Source organism: Nelumbo nucifera, chromosome 3, assembly GCF_055504915.1.
Source record: "Nelumbo nucifera cultivar China Antique chromosome 3, China Antique-T2T, whole genome shotgun sequence".
In the NCBI taxonomy this organism is placed as follows: Eukaryota; Viridiplantae; Streptophyta; class Magnoliopsida; order Proteales; family Nelumbonaceae; genus Nelumbo; species Nelumbo nucifera.
Genome location: NC_142651.1, coordinates 41,547,614 through 41,565,099, shown reverse-complemented (window position 1 = coordinate 41,565,099; position 17,486 = coordinate 41,547,614). Strand labels below are relative to the sequence as shown.

The window sequence follows — 17,486 nt, the reverse complement described above, 5'->3', positions numbered from 1 at the left end:
AGAAGAGACCCAATACTTGCTTGTCACCTCAGCGGTGTGTTCTTTGTAAAGCGGATGGGGAGACTGGTTTTCACCTACTGGTGTCTTGCCATTTTGTGAGGTCAATTTGCGATTGGGCTTTCTCCCTATTTGGATGTAGCTAGAATCCTCCATCAGACTTGTAGGGCCTTTTTTCCCCTTCTTTTTTCAGGTGGCGGACAAAAAGGAGAAGGACTATGTGGAGAGGACTAAGGGCTGCAGTATGTTGGACACTTTGGGAAGAAAGAAACTCCAGGATATTCTCAGAAGCTGAGAGAGGAGCAGCAGATCTGAGGGCTTTCATACTTATTAGGGCGGTACAGTGGCTGAAATCTTTGGAGCTATTCACAAATTACACTGTGGATGACATGTTGAGAAAGTGGGGTGAAATTGCAAATTGCACACAGACCAAGTCAGTAATGTGTGTGGCTTGGACCCCTCCACCTGGTGGATTCTTGAAATTAAACTTTGATGGGTGTAGTAGGGGAAATCCGGGACAATCGGAGACTGGGGGTGTTTTTAGGGATGAAAATGGGGTCATTTCTGCCATTTTCTCAGGCCCAATTGGAGTGGGTGACTCCCTTAGAACTGAGATCTTTGCAGTTATGGAAAGAGTCCGGAAAGTTAAGGAGTTCAACATCAGGAAACTCATAATTGAAGGTGATTCAGAGGTGATGATAGGGTGGCTAAGTAAAGATCACAATGGCTTATGGAAGTACAACAATGAGAGGAGGAAATTCAAGTGGCTGGTGCGGGAGATGGAAGTCAAGACATGTTGGGTTAAAAGATCGGCTAATTCCCTAGTTGACGGTTTAGCTAAACAAGGGGCAGAAAGGGATTCACTGTTTTGGGCTAAGCTGTAACTTTAGTGTTTTTTTCTTTTTTTCCTTTTCTTGAGGTTCTTTGTTGCTCTTGGAAGATAAGTGTGTTTGTCTTCCTCTTGTAAATCTTCTATTGATGATTTAATGAAAGTGTCATTGATAAAAAAAAAAAAAAAAGTTGTTAGTGAGAGGCAAACAAAAGATCAAAAGTGTATTTGAGTTCCTTTACACACCTCTTCTCATGGGAAAAAAATAAGCCCTAAAGAAACTGCCACATGTGCAAAGCATGGTGAATCTTTGAACGGCTAATATAAGTTGTGAGAACCACCAAAACAGGGTCAGATGCATGACTAATGTAGAGTTTGTAAATAAAAATGTGGCCAATCTAGTGAGACCCCTATCTAAAGGACAGCTGGAGTTGGCCACATTCATGTAGGAAAGCTCCCTACTTGACCCAATCAGTGTACCTTTAAACACACATAAGTGCGCTCGTGTTAATGACATTTTTTGCAAATATCAAAGAACTCTCTTGGTTCTGAAATGATCCTCTTGGATGGATCTGCCAGTTATGCCATAATGTGAACTTCCCTAGACAACCAAGGAATGCATGGCAACTTGTTTTTGGAGACCAAAGGAACCCACAAGGATCCTTTACTTGTGGGATGAATTTCAGGCAAAAACTGTCACATACAAAATAAGACCTTCTTTGTAACTGAAAGGTCGACCGGTAATGTAATTTCGGAAAAACATCAGCACAAGTTGGCTGTGCACGCACACACACACACAGCACAAGTTGGGTGTGATTGAGATGGAATACCAATACACACACATAGGGGGGGGAGGGGGGGTATAAGGTCTGTCTATCCCCGAAACCCAACTTAAAAAGGCATATTGAGTAAAGCCAAAAAAGACAAGGTTGGAAATGAAGTCATACGAAGGAACCCAGGAGTAGCTCCAATAGGTTATAAAATGAGAGGAAGTGGATTGATGTGGTTTGGTTATGTGCATAGAAGACCATATACAACACCTGTTAGAAAAAGTCATCTTTGACAAGATGAAAGAGCAAGATGAGCTAGGGGCAGACCAAAAAGAACTTGGGTGGAAGTAATACGGAATGATTTAAGTGTCCATAATTTAACAATGAATATGGCACTGAACAGAATGGAATGGTGAAACAGGGTTCATGTGGCTGGCCCCATCATTAAATTATGGGTGCTTAAATCATTCTGATTACTTCCACATAATCATTCTGATTATGTAAAATAATATGTTGGATCTTTTTGATGATTTTAAGCAACCTAGGAATTTTCCACATGGCAATTTCTTCTGGGGTCCAAACTCCCCAACCTTTTTTTATAAAAAAAAAACAAGCTCCTTTCTTTATGATATATTTTTTACATTAAAATTCTGAAGGTTGGCTGAAAGAGTGGGTGCAGAATTGATTTGGACTGAGAAGTATGGTTTAAAATATCCATATACTTTGTAATGTTTCCATGACATTTTTCCATTTCCATGGGCACCGTCATGAAGTATTATTGGAATTAGCTTATTCCCTAGTGAAAACTACCAGCACTACGTGGAGTACAAGAGATGGTATTATAACACAAGTTGGCGACAATAATGTAGGCATGTCATATGTGGAGTTGCAGTGTTATTACCCGCCTAATAGAAATGATAACCACTTTAAGGCACCTCAATTTTTTCTAGACATTAAGTTAAATCTTAGTTTTTGATTGTATATTAGATTGTATGGTTATCTATTAGAATCATTTGCACTTTCTATGAGTTTAAATTTTGCTCGAACACACTCTATTATGTTGATTTTGACTCTTAAAGTTTACAAGACAACTTCCCAATGTATTATTTTGTCTATTAACCTTAGTTTATTAGCTTTCTTTGATTTTTGGAACAAGATAATAATTTAAAAAAGGAGTGCTTATGCTTTTTTTATCATTTCATAAAATATTATTCAATATTTTTGCATATTTCACAGTATTTTTATCATGTCTATAATTTTTAAAATATTTCCATACGGAATTTCTGATATGTTTCCTATATTTGGATGACTGATATTTCCAATCTGGACCCCTTTCCAAACAGTCCCCTAGCAATCAGCAGTTAATTCATCCTTGGATTCCTCCAAATAGCAGAAATAGGTGGGGTCATCTAGAGCTTTGGCAAGGAGAAAATTGGCAAGGATTGGGGAAATTTGGCATCTAGAGCTCTCCCTAGGGTAACCTCTGATCATTGGCCCACAGTAATTGGCAAGGAGGAAAGGAGTGGAGGCCCTGTCCCGTTTAGATTTGAAAATATGTGGCTACTTCATCCTGGGTTTACCAAGAGAGTTAGGGAGTGGTGGTATGAATGTAACCCAATGGTGGAATGGGAGGGGATGAAATTCTATAAGAAATTACAATTTTTGAAAGCAAAGATTAAGGAGTGGAATCTTTTAGAGTTTGGGAGGCTAGAAGAAAGTAAGAGAGTTTTGATGGACCAAATCGAGAGCTTGGACTCTAGAGAAGAAGGGGGAGAACTTGGAGAGAGAGACATTGAACTTAGAAGGGACTTGAGAAAGCAGTTAGAGGACTGCCTACATAAAGAGGAAATTTGCTGGAGGCAAAAGTCTAGGTGTAAATGTTTGCAAGAGGGAGATAGGAACACCAGGTATTTCCATTCTTTGGCAGATGGAAGGAGGAGGAATTTTATATCCAAATTGGTAGTAGATGGAGTGGAGCTAACACAACAAGAGGAGATTGCCGGGGCATGTGTTGAACATTTCAAATCCATTCTAAGAAGGCCTATAAGTGGTGGGGTGTGGGTAGAAGGGTTGGATTGGCCAGATGTAGGGATGGACAATAGGAGAAGGCTGGAAAGAAGATTTGAGCTGGAAGAAATCAAGGAGGCTGTGTTTTCTATGGATAGAACAAAAGCCCCAGGGCCGGATGGATTCACAATGGCTTTTTATCAGGATTGCTAGGATATTTTGAAAGATGACCTTTTGCTGGTGTTCGAGGAGTTTCATAGGAGAGTCATTGTTAACCCATGAGTGAACTCCACCTTCATAGCTTTGATTCCCAAAAAGAAAGAGGCCTCCCACCCAAAGGATTTCAGACCAATCAGTTTGGTTAATAGCCTACATAAGATTATTGCAAAGGTGTTATCTTTAAGACTGAAGGAGGTATTACCAGACATCATTGCACAAAATCAAGGAGCCTTTGTGAGTGGAAGACAGATTACAGACCAAATCCTCATTGCTAATGAGAGTGTGGAGAGTTTTAAGAAGGATAAAAAGAAGGGGATGGTGTGTAAGTTGGACTTGGAAAAGGCTTATGACTTGGTGGACTGGGAGTTTTTGAGGAAGGTTATGACTAAATTTGGGTCGGGGCTAGATGGTGTAAATGGATCATGGGTCGTATTTGGAACTGCCATTATTCAGTGCTAGTGAATGGGACAGTGGTAGATTTCTTTCCATCCATTAGAGGTATAAGACAAGGAGACCCCCTTTCTCCCTTCTTGTTGATTTTGATTGCTAATGTTTTGGGGAAGTTGATACACAGGGCAGATTCTAGGGGTCTTATTAGAGGATGGAGGGTTGGAAGGGAGGAAACACCCCTCACCCATCAGTTTGCTGATGACACAATCCTATTCTGTGAAGGAGGTAATGTAGGTTTTATCAGGAACATGAAGTTAGTGATACAACTTTTTGAGCAAATGTCAAATTTGAAAGTGAACTTTGGGAAAAGTTGTGTAGTGGGTGTGAATTTGGAAGAGGGAGAGATTAGAGAGTGTGCGGAACTGCTTGGGTGTGAAGTTTTGGAATGGCCTTTAAATTACCTTGGGTTGCCTCTAGATGATAACCCTAAGAGAGAGAGCTTTTGGAATCCGGTGGTGGAAAGATTTGAAAAGAGACTTGCATCCTAGAAAAAGAATTACCTCTCCCTTGGTGGAAGGATTACATTGATTAAGGCCACGCTAGTAAACTTACCCATCTACTTCATGTCAGTATTTAAAGTCCCATTGAAGGTGTCTAGCAGGTTGGAGAGGGTGATGAGAGACTTCCTTTGGGAGCCGGGAGAGGAGAAGAGGGATCATAGAGTTAGATGGGAGGTGGTGATCAGGAGTAAAAGCTGTGGTGGGTTGGGGCTCGAGAACATTAGAAAAAGAAATATGGCTCTTTTGGGGAAGTGGCTGTGGAGATTTCCTTTGGAGCAGGAGAAGTTGTGGGCTAGGACAGTGGCAAGCATACATGGGTTGGAGCAAAATGGATGGGATGCCAGAATCAGAGCTAGGACCACAAGTTCCTCTCCTTGGAAAGCAATTCATGATCTACTACCAGTTTTCTCCCCTTACATCAGGTATGACTTGAATTCAGGTATGACTTTAAAAGATCAGTTTCCTTCTTTGTATGTTCTTTCGGACCTTAAGAATGAGCCAGTTTCTTCTTTCATCACCCCTTCCTCTTCCAATTCTGGGCCTGGGTGGAACATGGGTCTGAGAAGGGCTGTGAGGGACTCAGACCTAGACAGTAAGTATCTCAAGCCTCCTTGATCTCCTTGATAATGTCTTCTAGACCCCTCAAACATGGACTCTAGAATTTGGACCCCTACCCCAACTGGATTTTTTTCTTGTTACCCCCCCTTTCCTGGTTAAGGAGGTTTGGTGCAGATCAATTCCTCCCATGGGTTGGTAGTTTTTGTTGGGAAGCCTATCTAGAAAGAATTAATACTGGTGATTTGCTCCAAAAAAAGAGACCCAATACTTGCTTGCCTCCTCATTGGTGTGTTCTCTGCAAAGCAGAAGGGGAAACTGGTTTCCACTTACTGGTATCTTGCCAATATGCAAATCTGTTTGGGAGTGGGCCTTTTCTTTCTTTGGGTGTAGTTGGAATCCCCCATCAAACATGCAGAGTCTATTCTCCCCTTCTTTTTTCAGGTGGACAGCGAAAAGAGGAAAGATTATGTGGAAAGGACTAAGGGTTGCAGTATGTTGGTCACTATGGGAAGAAAGAAACTCCAGGATCTTCTCAGAAGTCGAGAGGGGGGTTGATGAACTGAGGGCCATAATTCACATTAGGGCCGTACAGTGGCTGAAATCCTTAGCGCTATTTACAAATTACATAGTGGATGATATGCCGAGGAAGTGGGGAGAAATTGCAAACAGTTCACAGAGCAAATCAGCAATGAGTGTGCCTTGGACCCCCCCCCCACCTGCTGGATTCTTAAAACTGAATTTTGATGGCAGTAGTAGAGGGTACCTTGGACCGTCAGGGATTGGAGGTGTTTTCAGGGATGAGAATGGGGTTATTTCTGCATTATACTCGGGTCCAATTGGAGTGGGGGACTCCCTTAGAGCTGAGATTTATGCAGTTATGGAAGGGATACAGAAAGCTAAGGAGATGAATATCAGAAAAATCATAATTGAAGGGGATTCGGAGGTGGTAATAGGGTGGCTGAATAAAGATAACAGTAGCCTATGGAATTACAATAATGAGAGGAAAAGGTTTAAGTGGCTGGTGAGGGAGATGGAAGTGAAGATGAGGTGGGTTCAAAGATCGGCTAATTTCTTGGCTGATGGATTAGCTAAACAAGGGGTAGAAAGGGACTCAATGTTTTGGGCCAATTTGTAAACCACTGTTTCCATTTCCTCTTCTTTTCTTAAGTTCTCTAGCTGTGTGTGGAAGACAAGTGTGTTTATCTTCTTCTTTGTAATCATCTTTATCCTGAACTAATGAAATTGCTAAGCATTATTGATAAAAAAAAAGGTGGGGTCATCTACCAAGATTGCCAACTTGATCCTAATTCTTTTTAATCCTAGCAAGATTTAGCAAAGATGTATATGTCTGTCTGTGTGTTAGTGTTATGTGTGTGTACGAGAGAGAGATTTATGTGAAATAGCATAAGGGAGATAGTAGATATATGTAAGAAACATGCCTCATTAATGCTCCATAACTTCACTGAACAATCATCACCTCCGCTAGCCAACTTTGTGGGGTCTAATTGAGAGAAGTCAACAGACCAAGCCCTTCTTTGGTGCTCTGTATATTGAGAAAACCCTTGACCAGTGCTTGCATCCCATAGCTGCATGCCATCCAAATAAATGAGGATTAGGAGCCATGCAGGACAAGTGAATAAATAGCAAGAAACAATAATAATAATTAGTCTAATACAACACAGTAAGATTAAGAAATTCATGTGATGGTAAAATCCCTAGCTGATGAGTTTCTTTTTATCAATTGTGGCTGATGAGTTTTAGTGTGGGCATGTTTGATGTTGTAAGAAATGATTTGAGACAATGGGTGACATTGAACTGAGCAGAATGGTGGAACAAGATTCATGAAACCAACCCTATATAGTTGGGGAAAGGCTTTGCTGAGTTGAATTGACAAGAATGGAGGATATTTTCTGGTTCTGCCAACAGTATATAAGCAAGAATGGAGGATATTTCTCAAGAGATGTATAAATCCATATTGTATACCAGTGATTTAAAAGGCGCGCCTGAGGCACACAGGCGAGGCGCATTTATTGCAATAAAATATCTTCTTAAAAGGCAATGGAAGTTGTAAAATCATTATTTTCTATGTGAGAAATAAGAATTTCAGACCCTAACATAGATTTGTTCGGGCTTGCCTCGAGGAGCGTGCTACAAAGGTGACACAGAATCAAGAATGCAATATGTTTTACATCACATTAACTACTTGAAGAAATGCAATTAAGGAAAAAAAAAGAGATTATAGGTTTTACATGCTTGAAAATGCTTTATATGTTTGCTTTTATTTTTGAATGTTCATTTGAATACACTTTACATGTTATGTTTATGTATTTTAATTTTAGATAATAGGTTTTTTAAATAATTTATTTTAAAATTTAAGTTTATATTTTTACTAACATTTTGTTTAATATTTTTTTAATTTTTTGCATTTAAAAAAAAAATTGGCACTTTTTTTGGAATTTTCTGACCTTTTTTATTTTTTAGCTTTTTTTTTGTAATTTTGTACCTTTCTTAAAAAGGCGCATGCCTTACCACCTTGCACCTCAGGCGCAAATTGGCCCTTGTGCTTTTTTTGCGCCTTGCACTTTTAAAACACTGTTGTATACAATATAGAATACTTTAGATGCATGTTTCAATAAGTGCATATGCACGTGGTTGTCCATATATAATAAAGCTGTTCATAAAAAAGAGAACCACATATGCAAATTCTAAAACAAGAGGTATACTTGATCCAATATGTTCTTAAATCTCTAATCACCACCCAGTTGTCATTGGACTTCAACACACCTATAGATTGCTAAAGAACAACAAAACGGGGATTTGAACTAGTTTGATTCTGGCCTAGCATGTATTCCTCATATATAACATAGCTGGATTTAATAGGGTTTGGATACGAGGACATCCTAGACAAGGCATTTCTTTTCCCTAAAGAACTCTTACCACACAAGATATACAAACCTGAACAACACCATCATAATCAGTTGAAGCCAAGTAATTCTTGATATAGTTGTTCCAGCTAACACAACTGAGCTTAGATTTGTTTGACATCTCAATCACTGGGTAATGGATGTCAACAGAGTCACTCAAGAGGGCACTGAATTCAAATATCTTAATTTTCTTTGCAACCCCCGCAGCAGCAAAGTAATCCTCATCCCGATCAAAACTCAAAGAGCAAATCACATTTGCAGAATTAAGAAGATCACCATTTCTTAATGTTCCACGTACTTCAAACTTACTATAGCGAGCATATTTGCATAAACCATCAAAAAAGGTTCCAACACGATCAGTAGGCACCTGGTTCAGTTCATCATTACCATTTTGTTCTGAAAACCATCTATCTCGGTTCTTTAGTAGATCTTTATCAGAGCGTGCAGAGGCATCTGCTTCTGGAGACTGAATTTGGGATCTCATAGCGAAGTAAGCACTTTCAAGCTGGTCAATATTCTTCATCAACCTTGCCTCATTCCTATTTGATACAGGAGGTACTCTGCTATGTGTTTCTGAGCCTTCTTTAAGAAGGAATCCAAATTCCCTCGAACTAGAGAAACTTTTATGCATCTGAAAAGGAATATCAGTTGTTCTTAATAAGTTCCTTTTCTCAACCTCTTCAATATCCGCCTCTAAGCATCCGATATCTTCAAATAACTTGGAGGTCTGCTTCTGCTTTTCTTCCTTCAAAGATAAGAGAAAATGTAGTAACAATTCTGACTCAGCATAATCTTCATCAGTAGTTAATGACACTTCACTTCCAGATGATAAATCTTGAGATTCACAAATCATATCAGATTGTAGAATTTCCCTGTCACATATAGAACAAAATAGAGAGTTAGTACATCTTCCTTAGAATAATTGATCTTGCAATTCAAAATTTTTTACAGCTAGGAAGGTCTCTCATATCACAATTCAGACACTAAAATGATTAAAGCAAACAACTTTTACCTTCCCCTCTTTCCCCCTTTCTTTACAGTGTAGAAGAATGTAATGGATCATATATGTGTGTTCATTAGATTCGCTCTTTTCCTTCAACCTAGAAGTTCTTCTAATTGACCTACCAAATAACAGGTCTTAGATCTTTCTATGCCATGTTCCTTAATCCCTCAATCACAGTTCCATTTTCGTTGATGAACTTTGGGTTATATTTTTTACTTGTCAAAGAACAATATGAAGAGATGAAACATTCTTGTAAAAGAGCAGGAAAAAAAATACTTGTAGCCTTTGGGAGGGCTCTCTCCTCAAAAGTTGTATTTAACTATTCTGGAGAGATCGCATCTCGTGCCTCTCCTTGGGATGCTTGTACTCCTTATCTTTGGTGATTAATAAAATTCATTCAAATCAATTATCAAAAAAAAAAAAGGAAATGCTCTACTAAAAGAAGAAAAACATAGTGCCTATCCTTCATGTGTGCATCCTCTATTTTAATAGTGGAAGAGTATAAATTGTATTCTCTTGCCATTTTGCATCTCAGGAATTGAACTATTTTGTCTCTCTTTGAGGTATCTTAAATGCTACCATCAAATGCTTGTGAGCTGTATTCTTCACAGAGTTTCTTTGTCATGCATGGAGGCAGCAAATGATATGGCATTGTACTAGAGTTGCAATTTTGTTGATCCTAGGGGTAAAAGGAAAGCATGAAGTTTTGAAGGAAAAAAAAGGAAATAATGTAGACTACAGAACTAAAGGCAGCTGTATATTTTGGGGTCCAAAAGGCATGGGAGATAGGGATCAGGAAGTTGTTGGTTGAAGGAGACTCAAAGGTGATCATTAGCTGGCTGAAATATAACGATAAAGTTCCATGGTATTTCAGAAATGAAGTTAAGAAATTTAAAAGATTTTCAAAAGATATGCAGGTGAATGTGCAATGGGTACCTAGATCAGTAATCAACTTAGCTGATTATTTTGCTTAGGGGTCAATATAAGGAATTGTTTTTGGGCTCATCTCTAACTATAAGAATATGGTATTGCTATTGTCCTAAGAGTTTGGGGTAGCCAAGGCTACTCATATTATTGTAATTTTTTTCCTGAATTAATATAAGATTTTTTCTGTTGCTGATAAAAAAATAATGTACACTACATGATAGATTTTATCATGATGGGAGTCATCCATTAGGTGTTGACTAATCAAGACTTTAAGAGAATGACCAGGGATGATTTAATGCAAAACCAGGAAGCAATTGTGTGGAATACTCTCTTAGAAGAAAGCAAAGATTTACAGGATGAATGGATCTGGAACAAGTTAGAAGTAAGGTTTTGATGGAAGCAATTAAGGCAACTCAGTTGCTTCAGGCATTAGAGGAGTGGCTAGAGATGAGTGATGACCGTGCAACCATTCTACTTAATTTTCTAGGGCCAGTTGGAGATGGAAATTCTTTGGAAGCAAAACTTTTGGCTTTTTACAAGGGTTAAAATTAGCTTCAAGAGCTGGCTGAACAGAATTACAAGTAGAAGGGGACTGCAAAGTGATGTCGTGATGATAAATTGGATCGTATCCGGGCAAGATGTGCCATATGTACTAAAGTTTCTTGCTAACAAATGAGAGCTTTAACCTTGTGTAGGGCATTCTGGGATAAAGAGGATAACAAGTTACCGTTTCCAATCAAAAAAAACAAAAACAAAAAAAAGTGCCATATGTAGTAAAGTTTCTTGCTAACAAATGAGAGCTTTAACCTTGTGTAGGGCATTCTGGGATAAAGAAGATAACTGTAACAAAAACATTGTGAGGAAATCAGTGTGGTTGGCAATATTTTGTTCTCTAAGGATCCTCGTACTCATTTCAGTAACTTCATTTTTTATTGGTAACCATTAAAATTGTATTAATTATGGAGTAAAAAAAATAAGCTGATCATGCCAACCATTCCTCAACTTTAGACTATGTTAGAGAATAAAAACCTATTAGAGCCTGTTTGATCAAGTGGTCTAATGTTCCATCCTCATTGCCCCCATTATAATTAATTAAATTCCAGCACAAGGTATGGGAGGGCCTTGCTTGTGCACAATTCAAGCCCAATAGGCTTTCAGGTAAGGCCATAAGGGGCACGTTAGAGAATAAAAACCTATTCAGGGACCTCACCTAATAGCCTAAGCTTAGGTTGAACAATTTCTTGAGAGACTAGTTTCAGCTACCTAACCCCTTGTGGCCTTCACTTACTCATTATGTTCATTTTTCAGACAATTGACCCCAAAACATATGAACCTTGTTTACCCCTTGTTTGGCCATTGCATTGGATACACTGTTTGTTGATCATTTAACTTGGGAGAAAGTGACTCCCAGTTCCCTCACTAAATATCTCATCTCCCTCATAAATCATTGTGTCAGTGTTCCAACTGCCCCTGCCTATTTACGTTTAACCAACCCACTACCACCCTAGAATCCCATTCCACTAATATGTTTCCATAATTTAGTTATCTGTGCATCCTCAGTCCCTGTAATGCCTCAAGTAATTAAGCTCTTGAAGTCTCCCTAGACTATTGGTCTGGCCTCTAGAGTACATGGTTAAGATAATCCCATAACAATCTATGACCAATGTTTTAAAAGTGCAAGGGCGCAAGGGCCAATTTGCGCTCGAGGTGCCTTTTTGAAGCAAGGCGCAAAAATACAAAAAAAAATGCTAAAAAAATCAAAAAAGAAGTCAGAAAATTCAAAAAAAAACCAAAGAATTCAAAAAAAGCAAAAATATCAAAAATATTAAACATAATATTAATAAGAAATTTAAACTTAATTTTTAAAATTAATGGTTTTAAAAAACCTATTATCTAAAAGTAAAATACATAAACATAACATGTAAAGCATATTCAAATGAAAATTAAAAACGAAATTAAACATATAAAACATTTTCAAGCATGTAAAGCCCACAATCTCTTTTTTTTTCTTTAATTGCATTACTTCAAGTAGCTAATGTGATGTAAAACATGTTACATTCCTAATTCTATGAGTCGCCTTTGTGCCATACCCCTCGAGGCAAGCCCAAATAAGTCCATGTTAGGGTCCTAAATTCTTAGTTCTCACACAAAAAATAATGATTTTATAATTTTAATTGCTTTTTAAGAAGATATTTTAGTAGGATGAATGAATGAACAATATTACCAAATAGGGGTTCTTGAAGCTTCGGTGAGCGAGCAAACCGGTCTAGGGGCGGAGCCCCCGGCCTAGCCATTAGGGTGAAAAAAAAGCAAAAAGTGCATGCCTAGGCGCACCAGGCGTGTGCCTTTTGAAAGGGCTGCGCCTAGGACCTGGGCAAAGTGCCTACCCTAAAATGTGCCTCACTTATGCGCCTAGGCGAGCCTGAGGCATGGCTTTTAAATCACTGTCTATGACTCCCCTCTTATGCCTCAAAATCCAGGTTTACCCAGGCTGTTTCACCCATCAAATTTTAATTTGATTTGGTTGGCAACCAGAAAAAAAAGAGTAGCATGGGAAAGGTGATTTCATTATTTTTTTTTCTTCTGGTCAAATCAAAGAAAGAGGTTAATCCTTTTGTCTAAAAAAGTTGAGGTACATGCTTTGCACGAGACTGTCAGCATAAACAGAAAATTAACTAGGAAATTTCACATTGATAAAAGATCCCCACCTACCTCAGAACTGCTTACTTGGAACATCTAAAAAGGAAGCAAAAAACAAGGTCATTCAACCCTAAAAACATCAAATTAACATAGAAGTAACTTCTGGGATCAAACTCTCATATTATACACCTGTAAGTCAGATGCAGAAGTTAGACACTCACTCAGTGTTTTAAAAGCAAAAGACGCAAAAAAGGTGCAAGGCGAGGTGCACAATTTAAAAAAAAAAGGCTAAAAATTAAAAAAAAAAGTCAAAAAAATCCAAAAAATGCAAAAAAATGCAAAAAATTATAAAACATAATATTAATAAAAATATAAACTTAAATTTTAAAATAAATGTTTTAAAAAACCTATTATCTAAAATTAAAATACATAAACATAATATGTAAAGCATATTCAAATGAGAATTTAAAAATGAAATCAAACATATAAAACATTTTCAAGCATATAAAACCCACAATCTCTTTTTTTCTCAATTACATCAAGTAGCTAATGTGACATATTACATGCACACGCCTGGGCTAAGGCGCAAGGCACACTAGGCGTGTGCCTTTTGAATGGGCTGCGCCTAAGACCTGGGCGAGGCGCCTACCCTAAAATGCGCCTCGCCTGTGCACCTAGGCACGCCTTTTAAATCACTACACTCACTGGTGTTTCTATTGACTCAGGATCTGCATATACCCTTCCCCTGCTTTTCTTGGAGGTTACCCAATAAAAACCTAACAACTGTCCTAACCTTGTCCGACATTCCTCCAGCATATGGCCATTCTCACATGCAATATTCTTTTTTTTTTTTATGATATCTGTTTGAAGGGCTACACAACAGCAGGTGGGGGCGGGATTCGATCCCAAGTCTCCGCTACGACCAGCAAGAGACCTTACCAGTTGGCACCTTGCATTATCACATGCAATATTCTCATTTTTCCTGATATTGACTTCCCTGTCATAACCAATTGCCATCACACAAACCACCCATGTCATCAACACCAATGTCAAATTGCCAGCACCTTCTTTTCAAATGTCAGCATCAAAGAATCTTTAATGAAAAAAGCAAATCAAAGGAGGAAGTGATTGAAGCTATAAAAATCAGTTCTGCAAATTGGTTTAAAACCATGGAACTCTTCAGGAATGTCCCTATAAATGGCATTCTAAGAAACTGGACTGAAGTGGTACAAACAGATTTACATAGAGAAAGTGTGAGAATGGATTGGAAACCACCTGCACCAAATAAACTAAAATGATGGGCGTTCTTTGGGTAATCCAGGAAGAGCACGTATGGGGGAGTGTTTGGAAATCATCAAGGAGAAGTTGTGGCACTATTCTCAGGACCAAGCATTGGTGACTCAATTCAGGCTGAAACTTTGGCTCTCCTACAAGGCTTGAAACTGGCTGAAAAGATTGGAGCAACAGAACTGGAAATTGAAGGAGATTCACTCCTGCCATATCTTGGGCAAAGCAAATCAGCTCAGCACCTTGGAAGTTCAGATTTGTCTTCAGAGAAATTGACCCACTTGCAAGGTTTAATTCTAGTTTTGGATGGGTAAAAAGGAAAGCAAATGGATTGGTGGATGTCCTAGCCAAACAAGGAGCAACAGACCGACTTTATTCCAGACTAATTTATAATCTGTTGTAAGCAGGGTCACTACATTAACGAAACCATAGTTGTCAAGGCGTCGCCTAGGCGACAAAAATAACAAGGCGGGCGCCTTTTATAATATCATTTATATTGCTGTATCTTATTAATTTATGTGTTAATACAATTTATTATATGCTATATATATCAATTATACTTTGTTTTAATGTTTTACTATTGAAATTTAAAAGATCAAAGGGTTTTGAGAAGAGAAAAAGAAAGAAAGAAAGAAAGAAAAGAAAGAGGAAAGAAAGAATAGAATAATAAAATTATTTTTTCTATTCTCTCTCTCTCTCTAATTAAATAAAACAGAAACTCCATCATTGTTTTTTTTTCTATTTTACTTTCCATCTTGAATATTTATCATATAAAGTTGATAACCATCTTTAGCTGCTAATTAATATAAAATTTCTCTATTAAATACTTATTATAGTAGTATTATTTTTGAAAATAATGAAATTAATATATGCAAAAGATTTGTATCTTTTAGATGTGATGATTCGCCACATTTTTAGAGGAAATTTAATGTTCTTAATAAAGAGAAATGCTATTTTTTCAATTAACATACATGCTGAATGGTATATAAAACTAGGAAACTAGCCAAAAGTCAGATTTTTATATTATAAAATTTTTATCGCCTAGGCAACTAGGTGACTAGGCGCCCCAGTGTCGCCCAGAATCGCCTAAACGCCTTGAAAACTATGGCTGAAACTTTAAAACTCATGTACTTTAATCAGTAATTAATGAATTAATAAATGTTTTATTTTCTGATAAAAAATAAATGCAAGAGATTGAGCTTCATCACCTAAATGCTCTTTGAACTCATAAGTTGCAGATTCAGGCAAGTAAATGCAGTCTATTATTGCACACTTTTTAGTTGCCATGTTATCTGAAGTCTGGGTAGATGATAGAATAGCATTTCTGATGACATAAAGACTGGTCTCATTGTAATGGTCGTAGCATGGAAGGACTAACTCCTTCTTTAGTCCATTCTTGAAGGATGACATCTAATTTCCACCCCAAACTACATTCCATGCCATGGCCTTTTTTTTAACATGTAGTTTGGGGTGGAAATTGGATGTTGTCCTTCACTTTTAATAATGGACTAAAGGAGTTCCAGATCTGTGGTTACCTTTAAAACATCAAAAAACCTCAGAGGGAGAAGAAGCTTTTAATGGGGATTGTATCAGCCATAGCAACCTCCTTTCAGAAAATCAAAGTCTCCTTTTAATGGGGATCATAGTTTTCCTCTTCTTCTTGATTTCCAGCAGCACCCACAGGTTTTTTCTTCTTGTCATCTTCTTCTATGCTTTTTTTAGAAAAGGTAACGGACGTTTCATTACAATAAAGAAGAGAAAATGAGAAAATGTACATAAAGGGAAGAGAGAGAGAGAGAGACAGACAGACAGACACAGATTACAAAGGAAGAATGCTATCACTATACAAAAATTCCCTGTGGATCCCAGATTTAGTTAAACCATCAGCAACTACATTCAGCTCCTAGGAACCCAAACCATACTTGCAATCATGTTATTTATAATGTCTCTTGTTTCAGAAATGTAATGCACCAATCTCCAAGTACCTTCAGCTCTTCCTTCTATCCACCTAATTGTGTTTGTTGAATCACCTTCAATTGTTAAGTTTGTGATTCCCAAATCTATAGCAGTCCTGATTCCAGTGAGACCCGCTAAGACTTCAGTCTTTTGTGTCAGTTTTCAGCACCAACAAAGTTTTGGGAGAGATGAAAAGATGACCAATATGAAGAAGGAATGTCAGACGAGGTTGGGAGACTTGTTAGGTTTTGATTGGTAACCTGCAAGAGAAGTAGTTGTAGTGGTAGGGAAACAGAAGATCTGAACAAAACCTAAATCTCTTACTCCATCTGTTATTTGCTAGAAGTTTCTGATTACCTAGTTTTAATGTGGTTCCCGCTATTAAGAGACCATCATACATTCTTTTGTTAAAGTAACCTCTTTTTTTTTTCTTTTTTGCTTCATTAGGGCTACATGATGGGGGTAGTCCATCCTCTAGGCCCATACCCCCCCCCAACGGCCCAACCCTAGTGGCTACGAAATTGACCCCAAATCTCCACTACAACTAACCAGAGAACTTCAAACATATATTCACAAAATATTTGGTTAATAGTAACTCCAACATTATTAAACAGTAATGTCTTGACATGCCAGGCACTTTTACAACACTGTTCTAGACTCTACATAGATCACAGTAGTTGCAGAAGAACATAGTAACATAAAGGCAACACACGATACCTTGTTGTTGGCCGGGATGAAGGTTCAGGATGAAGAAGCCAAAGACAGAATCCAGCCTCCTTGGGATATTCTGACAGGAAGATTGGAGGAAGAATCCGGTGGCGAAGATCCAACATTGCTTTTGCATGCACTTCCCGTGATTCAAAATAGCTAAATAACTGATTGTAATGGCCCAAAATTAGTTCCAAAGTTCATACTTTCTACTCAAATTCTAGGAAGAAAAAATTTGATAAATTAGAAACTGACCCGGAGGCTGAACAATTTTTCCCTCCAGGTCGCGGGTCACTGGTTCAGCCGGTGACACATGTACATGTATATGTGTGTGTACAGCATACATAATTATATAAAATATACATAATAATATTAATTATATGCATATATTTAAAATATATAATTATATTCTGCATACAACATATACACTTTTTATTTTAGTTTTAATTTTTATCCTAAAAATTAAGATTTGAGGCCAAAAAAGGCATTTTTGGAAAAAAAATAGTGGGGCAAGGCACCTTCAAATGCATATCGCAAAAGGTTACCCAAAATAAAAACAAAAAAATACCCAAAATGGACAAGTGAATGCAAAGTTATGGCCTCCAGAAGTTAAAAAAAAAAAAATTGAATAAAAACCATCGATTTTATGAAATCAAGATCAGTTCACTGATTCCCTACTTAGAACAGATGGCTGGCCAGTTATGACCGGTT

At 37.8% G+C, this 17,486-nt stretch overlaps 1 protein-coding gene across 9 annotated transcripts in view; it reads right to left on the bottom strand.

Moving 5' to 3' along the window:
- The window catches only part of LOC104603953 (protein SPA1-RELATED 2-like), a 31,435-nt gene that overhangs the window by 10,319 nt on the left and 3,630 nt on the right, over positions 1-17,486 (bottom strand). For all 9 annotated transcript variants that reach the window (XR_016083972.1, XR_016083974.1, XR_016083973.1 and 6 more), the window contains exons 3-5: positions 16,785-16,942; positions 8,286-9,126; positions 6,770-6,916 (exon numbers count right to left, since the gene is read on the bottom strand). Coding sequence is in view for 5 of the 9 variants with exons in the window: in XM_010268140.3 (XP_010266442.1) it covers positions 6,770-6,916; positions 8,286-9,126; positions 16,785-16,942 (1,146 nt within the window). In the remaining 4 variants the exon portion in view is untranslated. The remainder of the gene's footprint in view (positions 1-6,769; positions 6,917-8,285; positions 9,127-16,784; positions 16,943-17,486) is intronic.